The 22,451-nt window shown below is 38.8% G+C and overlaps 2 protein-coding genes across 13 annotated transcripts in view; one reads left to right on the top strand and one right to left on the bottom strand.

Annotated features, from left to right (window-relative positions):
* Nucleotides 1–20,710, top strand: part of PPM1E (protein phosphatase, Mg2+/Mn2+ dependent 1E) — a 125,309-nt gene extending 104,599 nt beyond the window's left edge. Inside the window, exons 3-7 of the mRNA XM_019736354.3 lie at nucleotides 3,672–3,871; nucleotides 6,959–7,147; nucleotides 9,504–9,647; nucleotides 9,856–9,949; nucleotides 15,557–20,710. Coding sequence (XP_019591913.3) covers nucleotides 3,672–3,871; nucleotides 6,959–7,147; nucleotides 9,504–9,647; nucleotides 9,856–9,949; nucleotides 15,557–16,617 — 1,688 coding nt within the window. The 3' untranslated portion in view covers nucleotides 16,618–20,710. The remainder of the gene's footprint in view (nucleotides 1–3,671; nucleotides 3,872–6,958; nucleotides 7,148–9,503; nucleotides 9,648–9,855; nucleotides 9,950–15,556) is intronic.
* Nucleotides 1–22,451, bottom strand: part of TRIM37 (tripartite motif containing 37) — a 162,281-nt gene that overhangs the window by 54,203 nt on the left and 85,627 nt on the right. For 2 of the 12 annotated variants that reach the window (XM_074319746.2, XM_074319750.2), the window contains 2 exons: nucleotides 20,454–20,516; nucleotides 18,196–18,448 (listed from right to left, as the gene is read on the bottom strand). The exons of 8 other annotated variants lie outside the window; for them this stretch is intronic. In XM_074319746.2, coding sequence (XP_074175847.1) covers nucleotides 18,445–18,448; nucleotides 20,454–20,516 — 67 coding nt within the window. In that variant the 3' untranslated portion in view covers nucleotides 18,196–18,444. Of the gene's footprint in view, nucleotides 1–18,195; nucleotides 18,449–20,453; nucleotides 20,517–22,451 lie in introns of those variants that run through there. 2 more of the 12 variants (XM_074319749.2, XM_074319751.2) reach the window with 1 other exon arrangement.

Raw genomic sequence — 22,451 nt, 5'->3', positions numbered from 1 at the left:
GTATATTCTGCTTCACTGCAGCCAGGCTGATGGCTGACTCAGCTCTAGCTCAGGACAGTGACATTAAGGACTGATGAGTAACTTACAGCTGTGAGGGGTTGGACTACTACTTTGAGTAATTTCCTTTTTTTTCACACCCTTTTTAATTTTATTTTTCCATTTCAAGCAGCAATTATTTACACACTAATGTTCAACACCACTCCCTGCAGAAGGAGAATACTTAACGTAGCAAGACTGAAACGTTGTCCTACATGCCTACTTTGGAAGAATTTTCTGAACCCCCATAAGATAGCAAAAGTGAAATGAAGGGTTTTTCTTTTGGTGGGTATCATTGGTCATTCTGATTTTATATTTTTCCAAGAGATTACCCAGTAATTTCTCCATGCCACTGCTGTGATTCAGAATGGTCTATTATAATTCTCAGTTATTGGCAAGTCCTTAATCTATTTAACCCAAATCCCTCAGTGTGAATTGCACTGAGGAGCGTCCCTACAGGGCATATTGTGTTTCTCCATGTGTCAGAGGGAAATGAGCATACTGAATACGGCCTGCTGTCACTGGCTTAAAGGCAGTAAGTTCCCACTGAAATGCCTTTTGTGTCTCCTTTTAGTTGTTTCCAAAAACAGTCTTTAAAAAAAACCTTCAAGTTCTTTTCATGTTTACATCATCCATAACAGAATGTTTGCTAAACAACCTTGCATATCTGTTGGTACAAATTTAGTTTAGCAGATGTAACTCCTGTCTAGACAACCTAAAATCAATTTTAGGTTGAAATATCCCAATGTAAAAATTAAAAACAAAGGGAAAATGATCACTAATACAAAGGTAATTAAAAGAATTTTTTAAACATTGTGTGAATGTGAAAACCTGGGTATTTTCTAGAAAAACACAAATTAACGAAGAAAGAGATTGAGAAGACTGTTATGGAGCTACCTTTCCAAAGAGACAGGGAGCAGATAATTCTACAGGTGAAGAATCAAAGATAGACAATTCCAATGCTTTTTAAAATGAATTATTCAATTGCATGGAGAAAGAAGGAAATTTTGCACAGCAAAAGTGATACCAAAACTTGTCTAAGACAAAATTAAAAAATGAAATGAGATCAGTCTTAGTAATCAATATTAAACATATTAGGTCAAAATATTTGTACATTAAGTACAACAGTTAATTTATTTGATGAGTATTATATTGAGGGTCTACCATGTACTTAGCACTATGCTGGGGAAACAGCAGTGAACAAAACAAAAATATTGGGAAATCAGTTAACGTAATTTATATAAAAAAACCGGAAAAATCTCTAAAGATGCCCAAAGAAGCATTTGATAAAATTCAACTTACATTCTTTATTTTTAAACATATACTTAATAAAGTAGAACTAGGTGGATACATGTTGGACACTGTAGGGCAAAATTTGGCTCAACCCAAAATCTAGCATTTATGCTTGATGTTTACTCAAGAATTATTTGGTTGCAAAGTGACCACCAACACAACTCAAACTGGCTTCAGCAAAACAGAATTTATTGGCTACCCTTCAAGGTAAGAGCTACACAGCTAGATTCAAGGATTCATATGTCATCAGAACCTGGTATTGCTCCAACTCTCTTTTTCATTTTGATTTTATTTTCAGGCTCCAAGTGGCAGCAGAACGACTACTAGGAATGCCAGGTCTTCAGCTGCCCAGGTTCAAATCAAGTGGGAAAATTAGTAACTTTACTCCATTGCTCATATAAGTCACAGGTTTTACTCCAATCAGCCCAGCTTGGATTATTTCCCATTCCCGAACCAATAACTATGGCCAGAGGGGTGTGATTCTGTTAATTGGTAAATCATGTTTTACTCCTTAGATGCACATGGGACTGAGAGTAGAGAAGGAATGTTCCTGGTAGAAAAAGGAATGTTTGTTGGGTGGCAAATAACACATTAAACCTAGGAAGCTACCTTATTGGACAGTCCAAGTCTATATACTAAGAGTAATATACAAACCAAAGAATGATACAGTGGTTTATATTATTATCTGGAAATCTAGGAACTATACTGATAGTATCAGTTGTTTCATCCCACCCCATTCTCCCTCAGAGTTTCTGAATTCACTTGTTTTGCAGTCCTCTGTTGTGATTGAGTCCAATGCAGACAAATGCAGGGTCTACATTTGGGTGACTCTACTGCTGCAGAGACCATAGGGGTGGAGTGATACAAACAGGTAATTGCTGGCTGAAAGAGACAGTCTCTGGTAACTGATGCTTTAAAACAAAGACTGGAATTGCTCAAAACAATCAAAATGTTGGGTTGTTTACTGGCCTCAGTTTCCCTCTTTTACACACCTCCTCAGATTTTATTTGCTCTTTGAACTTTTTCATATAAAAATGTCAAAGGGACAAAGCCACAAAACATGGTTTACTACCCTGTAAATGAGAAAAAAAGCAACAAAAACCTTGAGATCAGTTTTCTGAACATAGTCATTTTAAAAAGAATTTTGAATAAGAAAACAGGTAAATGTAGTCACAGATTAAGGCAATGGCAGGGCGAGGAATACAAAATGAGAATCTAAGTTCCCAGGCTGTTCTAGAACACATTCTCTTCTTTGGGATTTGTGTTCTAGATCAGAGGAGGCACGCAAAGCCATTTCCCATCTGGCACACATTTTCTCAGGCTGTCATGCTGTATCTTAGTAAAGTTTTAAAAAATTCTAATTTTTTTTTTACCTGGGATGTAGGAGGAACCTCTAAATACCGTCCTAAGAAAACATAATCTCCCTTTGGATATTTCAATAGCTGCAACTTGAGTAAAGGACAACTTGACTGGAGATGATAGTCTGGTTGGTACTATTTAGTGTTGCTTGAAAGGCTTTCAACATCTGCCCATCCTCTGATGGATGCAAGTCAGCCCCAGAAGTCACCCAGGCTACTCCACTTAACAGGTCATGTAGCAGATTTAAATAGTCTAGGGTAAAGAATCCTCTGATTGCCATCTTTTTTTTCTATATAGGGTTACACACATAGAATTTAAGTACTTGTTTTCCTTAGAGAAATACAAAAGTCTTAACCCATTTGCTAAACTATTTAAGTTACTGCCTAAAACATTAATTAAAAGTACATCAAATAAAATTTACCTCTAAATTATGATCACGTACGGGAGAGAAAAGTTGGGGAACTCGGAGGAGGTAGAGGTAAGGAAGAAAGTGAGACACAGACAAATGTGTAATCAAGGCAAACTCTTCTTTTTCCTGTAGTTTGTAAATAAATAATCTTTTTTCATAGGCCTTTCATATTCCAATTAACTGGATAACCACTGTTCATATTTCATTCATTCCAAGCATAGGGGGCTGGCTCTCCCAGTAACCGTGGCCGCCAACCCGAAGGTAACCAGCACTCTGAACTAGATAGTAGTGGCCTGAGCACTTCACAGGCGAGAAGAAATCCAGCCCTGACTGGAGGTTTTTCTCCTTAGGACATAAGGATTATCTAAGTTGCAGCTGCTGGCTGATGATTTTTCTGTTAGATAGGTTGTCATTTTCTCTCTCCAGAATCAACATTTCATTTCTCTTGAGAAGGGGGAATTTCTTCCTTTAAGAAGGAGCTTGACTAATGTGACCTACTTCTGTCTTTACCAATCGTGCAAGTGAAAAGCAGTTTTTACAAGGCTCTTCATTGGGGGTTCTGTGTTTCTTTCAGAGATTGAGACAGTGAAATTGGCCCGTTCTGTGTTCAGCAAACTGCACGAGATTTGCTGCAGCTGGGTGAAAGACTTCCCTCTCCGCAGGAGACCCCAGCTTTATTACGAGACATCCATCCATGCCATCAAAAACATGCGCAGGAAAATGGAGGACAAACATGTCTGCATTCCTGACTTTAATATGCTCTTCAACCTAGAGGTAAAGGGCACTTCTGAAGAGTCAATGAGATTTAAAAAGCAAAACCAACACCTTCCTGGTCCTATTTGCTAACAGGAAAACTTGTAGTGTACTTCTAGCAGTTTGGAGAGGCTGGAATGGGACTTAAGGGCACGGTGGCACAGGTGTTGTGATCAGACAAAAGGAGAGGAACCTGTCTGTTATTTGCATAGGTAATGTGTGGTTTAGAACTGGAAAATAAACTCTCATCCTTGTCTCTCACTCGGTTGTCCTGCATGAGGGCAAGGGAACTAACAGTTTCTTGTGTAACCTTCCAGAGCTATTCTATAAACACACAAGCCAAAAAGAAATCTGTTGTATCTTAACAAAGCTGTTTTTTTAAAGGAAACTACTTTGATAGTATAATCAAATGGTATTTATGAAATTCCCACATTTCTATTTTGCTGAAGCAACCAACACAAAACAAAAACAAAAGAAAGAATCTGAGACTGAGAGTTTTCTGGTTTCATGTGTTTTTTTTTTTTGTGTTTTTTTTTTAATGTCTTGGTTTCTGAGATAGGAAAGCAGCTGGAATTGCATTTCATGAATCTCTGTGACTGACAAATTGGATCATATGAGCCTTGTCAACTTAATAACCATTTTCTTGTTATCATCCTCTTTTCTTTCTATTAAGTGTATTATGTTAATGCAAACAGAGGTAGGTTTGTTTCCTTTGCCTGTCACTTGCCTCTTCACTCAAGTCCATAACTTAAAAATTACAATGCAGTAATTTCTACAGAGCACAGTATTTCCTTTATTTAAAAGCTAAATTTTAATTTTAGCTGACTGTTAAGGTCTGATAAGCAGTGATGGTGGGTTGGTAACTGGCGATTATTTTACAAAGATAGATCAGGTGATACGTTTCCAAATGTTATCTTGCCCACGCAAATATCACCCAAAAGGCTTTTACGTGATAATCCTTGTATCATTACACCCATTTGAAGATTATACTCAGGTTTGAGGGCATCATGGCCATTTGTTGACTTGGTTGGTTTTCATTTTTGCCTCAAAATCAGTCGAGAGGCCGAATTCAGAAAGGAGCACCTGGCTATAGTGAAACAGGCTTTGAGGGCAGTTTGGCAACACATACTTAGAACCTTGTAAATTGACACACCCCTTGATATGGTAATTTCACTTTTAATTTTATAAGAAACAGAAATGCAGAAAAGTCTTACCTATATGTTTTGTTTTACATAAATATTTTACACAACATTGTCAGTAATAAAAAATTAGAAATCTAAATCATTATCTATAGGGAATGGTAACTATGATATGCTCATTAAGATGTATGGTACATACCCATTTAAAGTTATGTCTTTGGGTAATACTTAATGACAGGGGAAATGCTAATATAATAAATGACAAGAAGCAGGATATAAAATTCTATGTACAAGTATGATCCTAATTTTATTTAAAAATCTGTATGTATAGAAATATGACTGGTTGTCTGTGGAGGGTGGGATTATAATTGATACATACACGCATACATTATATTTATAACAGGGAAAATGTGTTTGTTTTTTTTAAGCTATACTATTTAAAGAGATCCATTTGGCTCCCTTCTGTTTCTTCTGATGCTATATTAAGAAATCTCCCCACCAATCTCACATTGTTTAGTTATATTCACACACACCCCCAGAGATATTACCCCCTCCCTTTTTTGATAATCCCACAACAGCTTACTCATCATTTAAAAACTGCTTGTATATGCGGTTTTTCCATTTTACCCTTGTTCTGCCAATTGAGTTAAAAATGAGTACTACTTCAGTACAGAAGAAATTCTACATGTCAGGACTTTTTCCTAGATACTTTAATCAGTTAATCTCTGATGGCATTATATATAGATGGTGTTGATTAAATTGTTGAATTAACTAGTTATAGATTAGATATAGATTTCATAATATTTGGATATTATCATTACTCTATGGACATTTATATGTAGTACTTTTGTAAATGTAGTATACCCTTTAAAAGAACTTTTTTGAAGCACAAATATACCTGTTGTTTTAGTAGTCCTACCAAATCCCCATGAGATAGTAACTTATCACTACCTAACAGAAGGGAAAACAAGCACATGAAGATTGTATGATTTGTTTTGTATGTTTGATTTACTGTGAATGACAGGACCTGGACTCATCTGAGCTCCTAGAGCCTAAAGAATGTCAAAGACAAAGTCATTCCAGAGTTGCCTAAGGGAGTCCAGGACTCGGTGAGAGTTCAGTGAGCTACAGGTCTCCTACATGAGTTAGCTCTGTGATTTAAACACTTAGGCGGAAAGTGAAGAAGCAAACTACTGATGGTTTTAATGTACTCTTGTGATTAGGCTTCCTTTGTCAGGACAGAGCACAGGTTTGGAAGACCCTTCTGGCAGTTGTTTTAGAACTTCAGGCAGTGGGTGGGCAAGGAAATGGGAAGCTAACTCTGGATGAGGGACAACGTAAAGTGGTTCAGGGCATTTGGACATCTGATGGGGTTCAAGTTTTGCTAACCAGTTGAGACTGTTATTTACGGTGAGGATTCAATGCGACCATGAATAACTTATGAAGGAGATATTCTAGTTCAGAAGTCTGGGTACGTTTTCATGATCTCTCTGTATTTTAAACAACCTAACATAATTGGCCTTGTGCTGGAAGGCCAATTATTTCCTTTTGTTCTCCGTTTCTAATTTTACTAAAATACTTTTTTTTTTTTGGAAAAAAATACTCAATCCATAACAGCTGTTGTTCAATTGCTCCTAATTTCTCTTTTCTCCCTCTCCCCTCAAAATTGTAGCAGCAATTTTGAAGCAAATGTATGTGGGCGGTTTCCATGGTACAAGACAACAGCTTTCAGAGAGGGCACCTCAGCCTGAGCTTCTTGGGCATGAGGTGTTCGTGTTCTGGTGTGTAAACAGGTGTCCTAGTATTGCAGATATTTTAGCAGCTGATGAGGCACGTCAGAAAAGGGAAAGATTTAGTCTCACTCTCTGGGTGACAAATGCAGTGGAGGAGGATGGACGCAGCACAGGCACTGGCTCATTTGCATCATGCTGTGCCGAACTCCCGTAACTGTTTCTGCTTCTGTCAACAGGACCAGGAAGAACAAGCTTACTTTGCCGTGTTTGATGGCCATGGGGGAGTGGATGCTGCCATCTATGCCTCCGTTCACCTGCACGTTAACTTAGTACGCCAGGAGATGTTCCCCCACGACCCTGCTGAGGCCCTGTGCCGGGCCTTCCGGGTCACTGATGAGCGCTTTGTGCAGAAAGCAGCCAGGGAGGTATGCATTTTCATTTCCTCATGAATTGTAGCCATGAATGCACTGGCGGAGCTTGCCTTGATCTGTGGTTAAAGGGCTATTTTGGGCAGGCATTCATTAAAGTTCTCTTCCAAATTGTATTCTTGACCCATAGTACTGGATTCTGTTGTAGTTCTAATTCTGTTTTCAGGAAGAGTTTTGGTGGGGTGATATGATGTACAGTATAGAAACTCCTAAGCTATAATTTTCTAGAAAGGCAATCCATTGATGGACCTGGCAGGTGAGTTTTATCTTTCTTATTTACCATTGCCTGTCAGGTTCACACCAGGACCATCTCTCTAAGCAGATTTCTGGTGATAAAATCTGAATATGGTGATTAAAACAATGGTCTAAAAAAGAAACAGAAGCTGGGATTACTCCCATACATTTGGTTTTAAATGGTTGGCAGTGTTTTTCTGTCTCTCTTGAGGGAAAATTTGCTTGGAGAGAGTGAATCCTTAGATGATCCCTGAACTGATTTTCTTTTAACAGGAAGAAAAGTCCGAGCTCATGTCCTAATTTATTAAGGTTAATCAGGCTTAAGGTTTTTACTTTGAATGAATGACAGGAGTTCTATATGAAGATCTAGAAGTAAAAATTTTAATCTAATTATCATTCTGATATTGGTACATAATTATAGTACTCTATATTCATTTCTAACTGGGGGCCAATAGAAAGAGAATAATTTTTAATTTTTAAGAATAATTACAGAATTATATACACACAGAAAATCAGACTCCTCTGCTATGACCGAAACATTAACTCTTTTGAAAAGGACTTGGAGAGGACAGGGTAATCATTTTAATCCATTCCTTTGATCTCATAGTTATGTAGTAGTGGGGCTTAGAATTAATGAAACAATAATTCATAACTATTTGGTATTAAGCAAGAGAAATATTCCATATCTCCCCATCCGCACCCCAAGTTTAGATGAATATGCAAATCCAACAACAGAAACCACGAAGGTCTACATACAGCGGTGGGGCTAGAAAATAAAATACAATTTTTACATCAGACCATCCAGTCTCTTGAGGGCCAGCACTGCTTGGCCATCTGCCATGGAGCTGCTGGCTGTCATCATTCTGAGGACAAGAGCTGGCCCGTGAGGTGACCTGTAATCACCAACGTGAAACTAAGAGAACCACGTGTCTTCTTCATCCTCTATCCCTTTTCCTGTGTTCTCAAAATTATGGCTTTTCTGACCATGTCACCTCCTTTGCTTGGCCAGTGATCCTAGTGTCCCTCAGTCCTGCCAATAGTTCTCTTGAATAATTTAGGTTTGTCTCAGCAGTTACTTTCCTCCTCGTGCGCCCATGTGCTGCTCACTGCTGGGAAGAAAAGTAGCTATTCCTGTTGTGTAGCAGCCCTGCCTCCTGTTCTCTCCAGGGCATATGCACTGAAGTGTCTTTATCATGTGTTCCAGAGGGCTGAGTTTCTGAACAGTCTGTGTGGGAAGACATTTTATTGGTGGGTGAGGATTTATAACAAACTATCCCTATACAGGGAAAATGAGAAGTTGTTTTTCTCATTGGCTACAAGGGGCCTTTTACTACCCTCAAAGCATTGGTTCTAATTTAGGCTAAGTCCTTAGTAACAGAAAGTCATGCTCATTTGGTGGTGACTCATGTCAAATGGAGACGTCATCTAAGTATATTAGTATCAAACACAGTGGACTGGGCTATTGGAGTGAAATTCCAGGCTGTTAGTTCTTTATGCAATGTTCCAAAAGCAAAGGCCCCTAAAATTATTGTAGAGGAGTTCTTTTGTTTGAGGTATAAATAAGTATCTTACCACTCCAGGGAATGTATGTTATCTCTTAGCTCCTCTCTTAATATCCAGAGAATGGGAGCATTTATGTAGCAGTCAGATGCTATATATATTATTTTGTAAAGCTAGGACTCTCCTCCGAGACATACAGTAGGTCAGTAACAAAACAGAGACCAGAATATGGTAATCTGTACTCTTAGGGTTGCTATAATGGAATCAGCACTGGACTGGGAGGAAAAAGAATTTCATTTCTCTTTTATGTACTAACCGGTTATCTGCCCTTGGACAAGTCACATAACCTGCCATAGTTTTCTTACCTGTATATAAAATGGAATTAATAATCATCACCATCTTGCATGTCACAGATCAAATTGGGTCTCTGTGTGCACACATACATACATACATGCACATAAAATGAGAAATTTGAATAGGAATTGCTGTTTATTTGTGAAATTGAGGTAATAGTCTAGCTCCCAACTGAAATGTCTGTATCAACTATAAATTGCTTTTCAATGAGAATTTGATATCTATTTATTGTTACTGACTCTAGTTGTATTTAAACTATTTCCAGAGCTTAAGATGTGGGACCACAGGGGTGGTGACGTTTATCAGAGGCAACGTGCTGCATGTGGCCTGGGTGGGTGATTCCCAGGTTATGCTTGTGAGAAGGGGCCAAGCTGTTGAACTAATGAAGCCACACAAACCGGACAGGGAGGTAAGTATGGTCTGTCCCACAAACATGGTTTTCTAGTTAATTAAGATTCACTTATTTACCATAATTATCACTATTATCTCACAACCATGCCCACCTTCCAAAAGAGAAATAAAGAGAAGCTGATGAGTATTATATGTTGTTTACTGTTAAAGGAGATGAATAAATCCTGAATCTAATTATTTGCTTCTTTTATTGCATTGCCGTTTAGGATGAAAAGCAGCGAATTGAAGCCCTTGGAGGTTGTGTAGTCTGGTTTGGTGCCTGGAGGGTGAATGGAAGTCTGTCTGTCTCCAGAGCTATTGGTAGGAAAAACCAATTATTTTTGTTTCTCTAAAACTGTTCTCTTCTGGCTCATTGTCTTATATTAACTCTGATAGAAGGGACCCTGTGATGATAATTTATATTATCAGTGTTCTTATTATTTAAAATAACAGTTGGATGATGCCTCTTTTAATTATTTAATTAACCTACTCATTTATATACTTAAGTTCCATTTTAAAAGGGAACTATATTGAGAAATGCAGAACTTACTAGTTTCTATCTTTTTTTTTAAATGGAAACCTTTGATCTTTGGTACACACATCTGCTTAAAACCACAGTGATCCTCACTTCATTCCATTTTGGTTCATATTTAGTTTAAGTCAGTAATTTCCAGAGAATGGAAGGCTCCCCCACATATTTTACCTTGCGTATATCTTTCAATATTTTTCAATGAATTCTAAAATGATATAAACAACAGAAAACAAATTGATAGGAAAAACATTGTGCTTTTTAGATGAAAATAACTTTCCATATAAGCAATATAATAATTTGCTAGACAACCCTGGGTTTCAAAGAATCTGCTCCCTGGGACCTAAATTCTTAAATAGAAGTGGAAAGTTAACAAAACTCTGTCTAAACCTTGAGAGAGTAAACAGCTAAGTTGATTGGACCAAGTTCAAGTTCAAAGAGTTGTCCTATTTCTGTCTTTCTTTCACTTTGGCACCTGGGCTTATTATTTTAGGCTTCATGGCTTAGCTTCATTTTCTGGTTTTTTTAAAAAGTAAATCTATGTGTGTGTCTAATGGGAGCTATGCATTTCTACTGCAGTTCTTAGTCACTGCCTCCTAATGGAATGAAGCAGTTTGGTACAGGGATAACATGGATAAATGGAATTCACATCTGATCTCCAAATTTTGCTTATCATTACCCCCAAAATTCTAGAACATTAACAAAATCTCAGGGGACTGATTGTTTCACCACTGATGTGAGCTCCTCCTGCCCTTTGGTAAGGTGCCTACAAGCTGTGAAGTGGCCCAAATGTGAGCCGCTGAAGGCTGAGAGAAAGAAAAATTCTGCAAATGCCTCCTGAAAAACTGCAAGTGGGCTCTACCTTATGACTGAGGGAGTTACTAAGAACTCTGGAATGAGGCCATATAGGGGATACTTCCCACTTCTAAAACATCCCTCCATACAGAATTAGTTTTTGACAATTCCAGCCAAAGACCTCTTCCTCTTGATCTGCCTGTCTTTGTCAGAGTACTGAGAGGGATCTTTAATGCCTGTTACAGAACCAGCTTTACTAGAGGACACTTTCTTTTTCTTGTTTCTAAAAATACAACACAAGGGGAAACTACAGCAGGGGAAGAATGCCCTTGAATAAGTGACAATCTAAGAGAATAAGGCAGACTTCACAGAGGAAGTGACTTTGGAGTTGGATATGGAGGATAGTGTTCAGGGAGGAAATTACTGGTATAGGGGAACACAAACCCACGGGCACCTGAAAGAGTACATGGTGTTTCAGGAACAGCAGCCCATCCAGGAGGCGGGGGCAGTGGGTGGGAGTGACACGAGGGAAGTGTGGGTGTCAGGCTGTGCGGGGCTTTCCCGGGTGAAGGAGCAGAAGGACTTTTGTCATCAGGTTTGTATTTGTAAGGTATTTGTAATGATGGCATATGGAAGACAGACTGGAGTAGAAAGCCTAGATGAGCGGTAATTCAGGAGGCTGGTGATCCAGTGTGTTACAGAGGACAGCTAAACAGGATACAGAGGAGAGGGGATAAATTGATGAGACAGAAATGACGGCTGTGGGGGAAGAGGAAAACTAACTTCCAGGTTTCTGACTTGTGTGACTGAAGATGATAAAGCATTTGTAATAAAGCAGCAGCAACTTTGGGTGTGGGAAGGGCAGATAATGAGTTCATTTTGGACCTATTTTATATTCCAGGTACTTGTGGGATGTCTTGGAAGAGATCATTTATATGCAGTTGGAAATACAGATCTGGAGCTTAGCAGAGAGTTCTGAGGTGTAGCTAGAGATTTGAGAACTCATCCAGTCTGGGCAATAATATTAGCGACCTGTGAAACTATAGGCACGGATGACGTTGCCCAGGAAGAATATGCAGTGTGAAGAGGGACAGACCAAGGATGAGGCTCAAATTTAAGGTAGAATAACAAAACGAAGTCATGCTTTCTGGGTTTGTATCTTGGATCTACCATTTTACAAGTTGTGGGGCTTGGAAAGTTTACTTAACTTCGCTGTGTCTATTTGTTCCTTTGTAAAGTATGAATAGTAACAGCACTTAATTCATGGAGTTTTTGTATTAAATGGTATGTACATGCACCACACTTAGCACGCTGCCTGCCAGTCTTAGCACACAGTAATTGTTAGTGCTATTAAGTGAAGGAGCCAGTGAAGAAGACAGAAAAGGCATCAGTTATAGAAGCAGTGTATCACGGGTGCTAGGGGAAACGGGCTTCTAGGAGTAAGTAGTCAGCAAGGTCAAGTGCTGCAGGGGTCAAGTGAAAAGTGGGTTAAAAAAGACCTGAAATTTTGAAAACAGGAAACACGACAGGTCCTTGAAAAATGTTTCGTTCACCATCTTGTCATTATTAACATTGATGAGATGCTGTAGGAACCTAACTCTTGTCAAGCTTGTGGTAAACTGGTTTCATTTTATGTTGTTTCACTCAAAGTCAAAGAACGTATTGAGGACATTAAGCAAAGACTTACTATATAATCGGTAACATTTGAGAGAAGTGTTTTGGCTTCATAGGTGGAAAAACAAGAAAACAATCAGGTGAGGGAAAACACAGCAGCACATGTAGATTTGGTTTCTTAGACAATTTGGTGGTGCAGGGAAATAGTGTGGTGGCTTGAGGGAAAAGCCGATTTGGGAAAGGGTTACTTTTACTGTTTTAGGATGAGATTTTAGATCAGACCATGTTTGTAGGATAAAAGAAGAAAGAAGCAGAAGAGAAATTGAAGATGAGAGAGAAGCCAGAGCCCTAGAGAGACAGGTCCAACAGCACAGGTTAGCTTTGAGAATGGAAACGACACCTCTTTCTCTGAGAAAACGGTAGCTGATATAGGTGAATCTCTACAGATGAAAAGAAGAAGAAATGGGGGGTTGGGGAGGAATTGAGGGACTTCAGGTCTGATAAACTTAATTTTCTTTGAAGTAGGAAATTAGGCCATCTCCTGAAATCCAGTAACTTGGAAGGGGAAAGTTGAACAATGTGAGACTTAGAAAGCTCACGGAATAGGGACATGCAAAAGGACTCCTAAGCAGAGTTCAACTCTACATAGAAAAAAATGACACTTAAAGCTTTAGAAATGAAAAGATTTTAAAATGTGTCTCCCCATGAGCCCTTCAGATTTATGATCCAAAGCTGACAAAAGCATGGTATGTTTCCTAGCATATGGGGAGAGGAGGTTGAAGACAAAAGGATGTTGCCGTTTCTACCATGAAGTGGGTAATCACGCCCTCCTACCAAATTTGGGGGCGAAATGTCATGAATCTGACATCCAACAGTAGAGCAGGTGAAAAGCCAGAATTCTGGCAGCGTTTTCTCTGTGCGAATCTTTGTATGTTCTGTTCTAAACTAACAGTTGCAGTAGACTTTTAATTGAAGCACTAAAACAAGATTTTTGGGAACAGTATGACTCAGATCACATTTATTTTTAGAGCTGGAATTCAGAAAATAATGATGATGATAATAATACAGTCAGAGCAGGGGATGGAGAAATTTGTAAAGTGGATTGTGGAGGCCACTGAAGGCCATGACTGGCAGTTTAATTAGCTTTCACAGGCTAATTAAAAGGTATCATAAAGTGGAGTTGACAAAATCAAAACCAAGCTTGAGGAAGATGGTTCTGGCTACTGCATGAGAAAGAGTTTCTTACCTTATAGAGAAACTAACACAGGTAAATATGTTAAGTATCTATGGTTCAGGGTGTCCCATCATACAACCTGCTGGGTAGGACACTTAGCCCACACTGGCGCTGGCACTTATCCACAGGGTTCCTGAGCTTTCTGAGCCTATCTGAGGATTAAACAGGGATGGGAAATGTTAGAGAGAATCTTACTTGGGTAGGAGAGAACCTGGAACACATACTAGAAACAGGGATAATACAGCCAGATCACTTAAGAATATTTATCTTCACTTTTTATTTTCCCCTGGTCAGAACGTTCCGTCTTAGTGCAATGGAAAGCACAGTAACTATGAGGGTTTCTAACCAGTGCTAGGATTTGGACGCAGGCGTCTGACTCTCTGACTCTAGTACTGGCATCCTTAACCGCTAAGCTCCATGCCACTACTTTACAAATGATAAATCACCTTGTACATTTTTAAAAACTATTGTTTACCGACGAGTTATGATACCCTAATCTAGGAATTATTGCTTAATAGTCTGTGTTTTTTATGTAAAGAAGTAAATGAGTGTCCCTGTTGTAGTAATAAGCTATTTGGCTACCCAATGGCTGAAGACCCTTTTGCTAGGCTTTCACCAAATACCTAAAAGAAAATGAATGGATTTGGAAGTGCACTGGATCTGAAAGCTCCAATATGCACTGTAGATGATGGACGATTTTAGTAGTCTGGTGACAGAAACCTAGCTTGTGGTACTGATGTCTCCAGTCCATCTCTACTCCAAGCACGCTATATTCAACTACACATTATTGCCTAACAGTTGCCTCTCTGTCTTTGCTAATTCTGTTCCCTCAACTCTGTCAGGTGACAACTAACGATCTTTCAAGGCCCAGCTCAAATGTCATTCTGTAAGTGGATGAGCTAAGCAAGGAAAGAGAGAAATAAAGGCCCAGTAGGGCTTGGGGCGAGGGGGGTTCTCACAGTTGTTCACAAATGGAGAATGAACAACAGCAATAAAAACAGAAGATCAGAGACATAGAAGAAAGCAAGAATATGGTAGTCCCTGAAGACAAGAAAAATGATCATACACTTTCTGACTGTTCTCTACAAGTAGTATGCAAAGCAGCATTTAAAAAATGAAAAGCAAACAGGACTGGGAACCAAGAGACTAACATTCTAGTTACCTTGTCAGAGGCTTGGGATGACTTTTCCTGGCTTGAGGGATTTGGACTTGATTTTTAAAAACCCCTTGTAACTCAAACCTTCCTCTGTGCTCATAGCATGAAGCTACTGATTTCTACACAGGGCAGAACACAAATTAAGTGTTTAATGAAGAGAGTGATCAGAACTTTGGTTTTTCAATGTGGACTCGTTCTCAAATCTCAAATCAAACCTAACCACCAGTAAAAGAACAGAGCTACTAAATCAACAAGGTTTTCCTACGTAGAATTGGATTTTTCCGTACAGTAACAAATTTAGATTTGACATTCGTTGCCTTGCTCAGCTAAGCCTAAGTCATAGCTTCAGGCACAAGATTCAGAGTCTAAACTAGATAAGAAATTAAGTCCAGTGAATGGCAATTATTTAACTGCGAGTATGGAGTGAGCAGCTTCTGATTAGCAGAGAATTCAAGTGGTTTATCAACAACTAGCTTATAAATTCTTTCTTATAAATTCATATCACAATTCAGCAGATTGTGATCAGAGTCTTAGCATTGGCCATAAACATTCTTACATGCAAGTGAAATCAAACTCTGACCTACCTTCTAATTCCCACAGGAGATGCTGAACATAAGCCATACATCTGTGGGGATGCTGATTCTGCCTCTACTGTTTTGGATGGAACAGAAGACTACCTCATTCTGGCCTGTGATGGCTTCTATGACACCGTGAACCCTGACGAGGCAGTGAAGGTCGTGTCTGACCACCTGAAGGAGAATAATGGAGACAGTAGCATGGTCGCCCACAAATTAGTGGCGTCAGCTCGTGATGCTGGGTCAAGTGATAATATCACTGTTATTGTGGTATTCCTGAGGGACATGAACAAAGCTGTAAATGTTAGTGAGGAATCAGATTGGACAGAGAACTCTTTTCAAGGAGGGCAAGAAGATGGTGGGGATGATAAGGAGAATCATGGAGAGAGCAAACGCCCTTGGCCTCAGCACCAGTGCTCAGCACCAGCCGATCTAGGCTATGACGGGCGTGTGGATTCATTCACTGATAGAACTAGCCTGAGCCCAGGGTCCCAAACCAACGTGCTGGAGGACCCAGGCTACCTAGATCTCACACAAATAGAAGCAAGCAAACCTCAAAGTGCTCAGTTTTTGCCACCAGTTGAGATGTTTAGCCCGGGTGCACCAAAGAAAGCAAATCTTATTAATGAGCTAATAATGGAGAAAAAATCAGCTCAATCATCATTGCCTGAACGGAGTGGTGCTAGAATGTTTCCCTCTTCCTTTAATTTGGGTTCAACAGGGCAGCAGATGCACAGAATGGAGAGCTTGTCTCCTGTCTGTTCTAGGTTGGAAAATGAACAGTTCAAATTACTGGGAAAGAGAGTTTCTAGATTATCTCATTTACGCTACCACTACTCAAAGAGGCGGCACAGATTCAGGTTTAATCCAAAGTTTAATGCATTTCTCTCTGCTCAAGAGCCTTCCCACAAAGTAGGCACCAGCCTGGCTTCACTTATTCGAAGTGGGAAGAGAAATAGGATGTTAAGAAGTTCTCTGCCATGGAGGCAAAATAGTTGGAAAGAGTATAGTGAAAACATGATGAGGAAACTCAGAAAGAGCAATGATATTCCATACCCAGACCTTCCCCAGAGCTGTAAAATATAATAATTCTCTTTAAAGTAGGCTAGCTAGCTCCCGCCCCCCCATAAAAACACCACTATCAGAGTAGAACAAGGTAGACATTTCTGAAATCTATGTGCTTCATTACGAAGACATGGATGGCTCAATTCTTAAATGTAAATAGATCTCTAGGAAACTCAAAATACAGTGTTTTCAATCTAAAGAAAATAATTGGCGGTTTCACTAGCAAAATTATACAACTGATCCCTGTGATGTAGCTCTACACCTACATACAACCCCCACCCCACGTCACTAGTGGAAGCTTGCGAGTTAGTTATTTTAGTCAGGATATATAGTGTTGAAAAATCTCAATGCAGTTGAAATCTGGTCTGATGTGCCTAATATAGCTATGGAAAGCGTAATGCAGAATTAGATTTAGTTGGGGAATGTTCCTTAAAAGACTGGGGAGGGAAATGCCTCCCCCCCTTTTTCTGGTTGGTAAATGAAAGACTAAAAGCCATATGGGTTTTAACTGGTAACAATGAAAGTAGAAACCTAGTGTAAAAATGTCATATTCTCAGACTTGTGAGGCAGCATACAGTCATAAAGATTTACTGAGTTTTTTTTCTGTAACATAAAAGACTATGAAAATTTTTTGAATGTAAAAGTATTTCCTAGGGCTGTAGCTATTTGGGAGTTTCATAACCTGCTATGGTGCTTTCGGCAGAATTTTTATTATTTGTAATTTTAGAAGATCGCTGACAACTGGTTTTAACCTAGGATGCTAACATGTTTTTCACTGTACCTTCATCTGTTTAATGGAGATTATGTAAGGTATAAATATACTAGAATCAAGTTGCCATTTAAAAAGAAAAGTAATATTTATGTTTTTTTCTGCCTTTTTTAAGGTCACAGACAGCAAAGGCATATGCTACTATAAAAAGTGGTTTTGGAGAATGAAAAATACTAGTTTTGACCTCTCTAAAACTGTTTCCCCCAAGGGAATAAAGGAATAGGTGTGAAGAGACTGCAAGTACTGACTAAAGGGAGCCCAGAGGCCAAGCGTACAGGGGAGTGCAGGTTATACTCAGACTAAGGTCTGCTTAGTTATGAATGGAGAACGCCCCCGAGTCCTGCTCCGTGCAACTTCAGATTGCAGATAGGACATGTTTCTCATTTCAGTACTTATTTGTATTTGATATTTTTAAATTGTCTGCTTTTTGCCATTCCTGCAGTTTCAAGCCAGAAGCGTATCTTCAACTAAAGACAGCAAATAAACTAACAATCAGGTTCATTCAGTGAAGCAGCCTCTGATTCTGAGAATCAGGAATGTGTCCACGTGACATTTCACCCTCCCCCCGTCAGCCACGGACCAGCCCTGCCAGTGGACAGGAGGTACCTGCTATAGTGCTCGGTCATTCATACTAGCAAGGGACTAAGTGCTCTTGCCAAGAAATGTCCACTGCCTAATCATGTTTTAATGTAATAATACAATTTATGTTCCCCAGATCCATAATGGAGGACTAAAATTCCTGGATTTTAAAAACATAGAGGACTGTAACATATTTTGGGTGCCAGTACATCTATGTCCAATAAGTAAAAACAGCCTCACTTTAGCAAGGATCAGGTCATTCATCTATGGATTTTATTTTAAAAATTTGGATGTAAGTAGATTTTCAGTATTTGTTTTCTCAAGTCTTGTGACACACGACTGAAAAGGAGGGAGTGAACATGGCCCCAACTACAGTGCCAGAATCTTCACCACCCAGTGCTTTCCTTTACCCCCACACGGACCTCACTCACATCTTTCATTTCCTGAAGCCCAGATCTTGTAAACAAACCCGTCAGGTGCAGTGTCAGTTTCGAATCAAATTATCTAAAGAAACAAGAAAACAGAGGTAGCAGAGTATTGGTGTATTATAATCCAGAGCATTTAGCCAGTTAAACATATTTTTTAAAGATCTTCTATAGTTGTTTATAGTTGATGTTTTTGATCAGAATAAAGGTGAAAGGAAAGAGGGTACAAGTGATAGGTTTTTTCAGTGGGGAAAAATGGTTGGATGAAATTGGGATGAACACAGACCACGTGTTTAAGGGTCTGGATCTTGTAGGTTTGACTACATAAGCAGTGTTAACTCCATTCTCATACCAGCAGCCCTCTAGAAAATAAATCAAAGTAGTTCTAGTGTGGTCAAGTTATAAAACAATATTGTAAAAAATAGCAAATTTTCATTCATCCACCACATGCATATTTATAGAGTAGATAAGTACCATTTGTAAGGTAAGTCCTTTAAAATTCTCTAATAGATATTAAAGTAGTGGTTATTGGTCTGATATATGCTGCTCTTGGTTCTAGAAACTAGATAAAAGCAGTGCTTTGTGAAATGCAGTGTTATATCTTAATGCCACTGATGATAGAAAGTAGTTCCCTTCAGTTCAAAGCCTGTGCCCTTATTTGCTGCTTGCTGACGTAAGCAATAAGTACCCCTCTAACTAATGGTTTCTACACATTTCTGTAACTCGTACTTAATGATGGTGTTACCTGGTGATTGTAAAAATATTAGACCGATATAAAAGTATATAATACATATTAACTGTTAATGCTGAGGTATAGTCTGTGAATTATGTTTTGTACTTTTACTCATTGTGTAATTTAGTGGTGGTGAAAGTTCTACACTCAGTCTCTTTAAGAGTGGCAGTATCCCTTTTTGAATTTAACACGATCTGCATCAATTTGTTTGCCTGCTAAAGTTTCGTTAGAATAGGAAATAGTAAAATAAATATAAACAAGAAAGTATAGCATCGGTTAGGGAAATGGACTTCAAGTCACCAAGCGAAGTCATTACAAACTCCTTGTACATTCACTGTGAGTTTCAAAGGGAATCAATCCCTAACTGAAAGGCTTCCTTTGTTCACTTTCTGGATGAGTATGTACTGTTGACGGAGATCTCACGTTAAGCAGCATTATCACACCAAACACTGGGACTACCAGTCCCAGTTAGGTCTGTACTAAAGACAGTGGTGCAAACACATATGTATATACTTTTTCTTTACCTAGAAGTGCCATCTACTGTCCTTGAATTAATAAGATGAAAGTTACGGTTGCATTTAACTAGGAGGATCCTTGAAAGTAACATCTTTTTTCCTAGGACAATGTCAACAATGTCAATGTCAGAGTCGGCTTCTGACCACGTTTATATGGGGATGTCAGCTGGTGGTACAGCGTCTTCATGACAACCACACTCCACTGATGCCAGTAAGAGGTGCAACGTCCAATGGGCAGATGAAAATGATGCATAAAGTTAGGTCAGTGTTTGCAGAAAAAACTGCTGGGGTTCAAGTACTTCCTTCCCCATCAAAGGCTTGCCAAGGCTTTGTAAGAAAGTGATCTTAAATTATCATTTTGATGTTTTCCATAATTTGTTCACTCAATGATCATTCTCACCTCAAGCAAGGCCATAAAAGGGGATACTATAGTTTTGGTCACATCATAATTTGGGATAATTGTTCTTTGCATATTAATTAGCAAAAGTTAAGAACATACTTTTCTCACCTTTTAAAACCATGTGACATTAAAGGACAAATGCTCACTCTTCTGTTCTAACCTGTGAATAGCTTAGATGATTTTTCTCAAAACAAGATACCACCAGTATTATAACACAACTGTTTTCCAGACAAATGGTACTGTGTTGGAAAAAACTGTTACTTCCTCTAGTGGCATTTTATCTTCTATTTTGAATACTATTTATTGTACTAATTAGAAAATATGAACTAAGATAGGGAACTCCAGACTGACAGAGCAGTTGTTTGGAAAAGGAAATAACTCTAATAAACTTTGATGATTAGATATAATTAATCCACATGCATCCTCGTTAACTTACTCTAGGTGCTCTTTGGTGAGACAGGCTTTGTTCTCTTGTTCATATTTCTCTGCAAAGAATTCCCTATGGAGTAAAGCGAATGCAGTGAATCATTTCTTACCAAGTAAATTTATCAATTTATGCTCTACCGCTCACTTCTGAGTTCAGTTGTAATCATGAGTGATCCTTCGTGTTTTATTTATTAAAACTGTTCATTCAGGTAAGAAGTATGTTGAAATTTTGCCAATATCTTAATAAAACCCAGCAATTTAAAACCACTGGTCATTTGTCTTTTTATTCAAAGGAAAGATAAGTTATTTAGTGCTGAGATTTAGGCTGCTTCCCTTAGAACTGAAAATAAAATCCTGAAATAGTAGTTTTCATAAACTTTAGGAACATTTTAAAAAGAAAATTTGCTAAGTGTTGCTGTATAATGGGGCAGAAGAAATAATGGCCGAGAATTTTCCAAAATTAATGAGACGCCAAACCATAGATCCAAGCTCAGAACACCCAGCAGGATAAATACCCAAATCACACACGAAAGAAAAAGAAATCTCTTTCCAGATAGTTTCACCGGGAAATTCTATCAAATATTTAAAGAATAAATACCAATTCTATATATTCTCTTCCGGGAAAGATTCATTTTTACTAGGTCAGCATCACTCTGATACCAAATTAGATGAAGCCGCAACAACAAAACTACAGACCAATATCCCTCATGAATATAGATGCAAAAATCCTCAACAAAATATTAGCCAAATGAGTATCGCTACACACTCATTAGAATGGCTAAAATTAAAAATATACAGTACAAAGTGTTTATGGGATGGATATAATTGGAACCCTCAGTTGCTATTGGGAATACAAAATGGCAGTGGCACTTCTGGTAAAGTGGGGGTTTCTTACAAAGTTAAGCAAATACCTACCAGGCGACTCAGTGCAATGATTCTGACACCAACTACCTGCTGTTAGGCCAAACTTCCCGGGTTCTGGGCAAAGTCCCTCCTCCACAGTCTGTTCTCACTGCAGATACCAGCTCTAGGTTTGGGGATCCCAGGCCACCACCCTCATTTCTGACTACAAATTTGGGAGTTCCCATCATCCGCCCTTAGGTTTGATAATTCACTAGAACAGCTCACAGAACTCAGGAAAATACAAGTATAGTTTTATAAGGATATAAATCCGAACCAGGCAAAAACGAGACACACACAGGGTAAGGTCTAGGACAGGCCCACTGTGCGGCTTCCTTGTGATCAGGACATGGTACCTCCTGAAACACGGATGCGTAGCAATACAGAGGACTGCCAACCTGGAAGCTCCTCAGAGCTTTAGTATGCCAAGTTCTTATTGGGGTTTCCTTACGTAGGCATGACTGACTTACCAGAAATGAGGCTGAACTCTTCAGGCTGATGTCACATGACTCAGAGCCCCAATCCTCTAATCACACGATTAGTCACTCTGGCATGGCCAGCCCCCATCCTGAGTCATCTCATTAGCATAAGCTGTCAGGACCCACCATAAATACACTCTTATCACTTAGGAAATTCTAAGCACTTAGAGGCTATATCCCTAGAACGAGGGACAAAGCCAGCAAATTCTCTTATTATATACCCAGCAATCCCACTCCAAGGCATATACCGTGTTTCCCCGAAAATAAGACCTAGCTGGACCATTAGCTCTAATGCATCTTTTGGAGCAAAAATTAATATAAGACCGGGTCTTAATAATTAAATTAAAATAAAATATAAAAATATAAAATAAAATAAAATACCGGGTCTTATATTAATTTTTGCTCCAAAAGATGTATTAGAGCTGATTATCTGGCTAGGTCTTATTTTCGGGGAAACACAGTATTACCCTTGAGAATGAAAACTTATGAACTTAATTATCCCAAACTGGAAATAACTCAAATGTCCTTCAATGGGTAAATGAATAAACTGTGGTGCATTCACACAGTGAAATACTATTCGGCAATAAAGAAGAATAAAGTACTGATTCCCACAAGACAGGTGAAACGTA

The sequence above is a fragment of the Rhinolophus sinicus genome, chromosome 12 (assembly GCF_057876585.1).
Source record: "Rhinolophus sinicus isolate RSI-liver-muscle chromosome 12, RSI-T2T, whole genome shotgun sequence".
In the NCBI taxonomy this organism is placed as follows: domain Eukaryota; kingdom Metazoa; phylum Chordata; class Mammalia; order Chiroptera; family Rhinolophidae; genus Rhinolophus; species Rhinolophus sinicus.
Note: the sequence above shows the minus strand (reverse complement) of the source record. Positions and strands in the feature narration are given on the sequence as shown.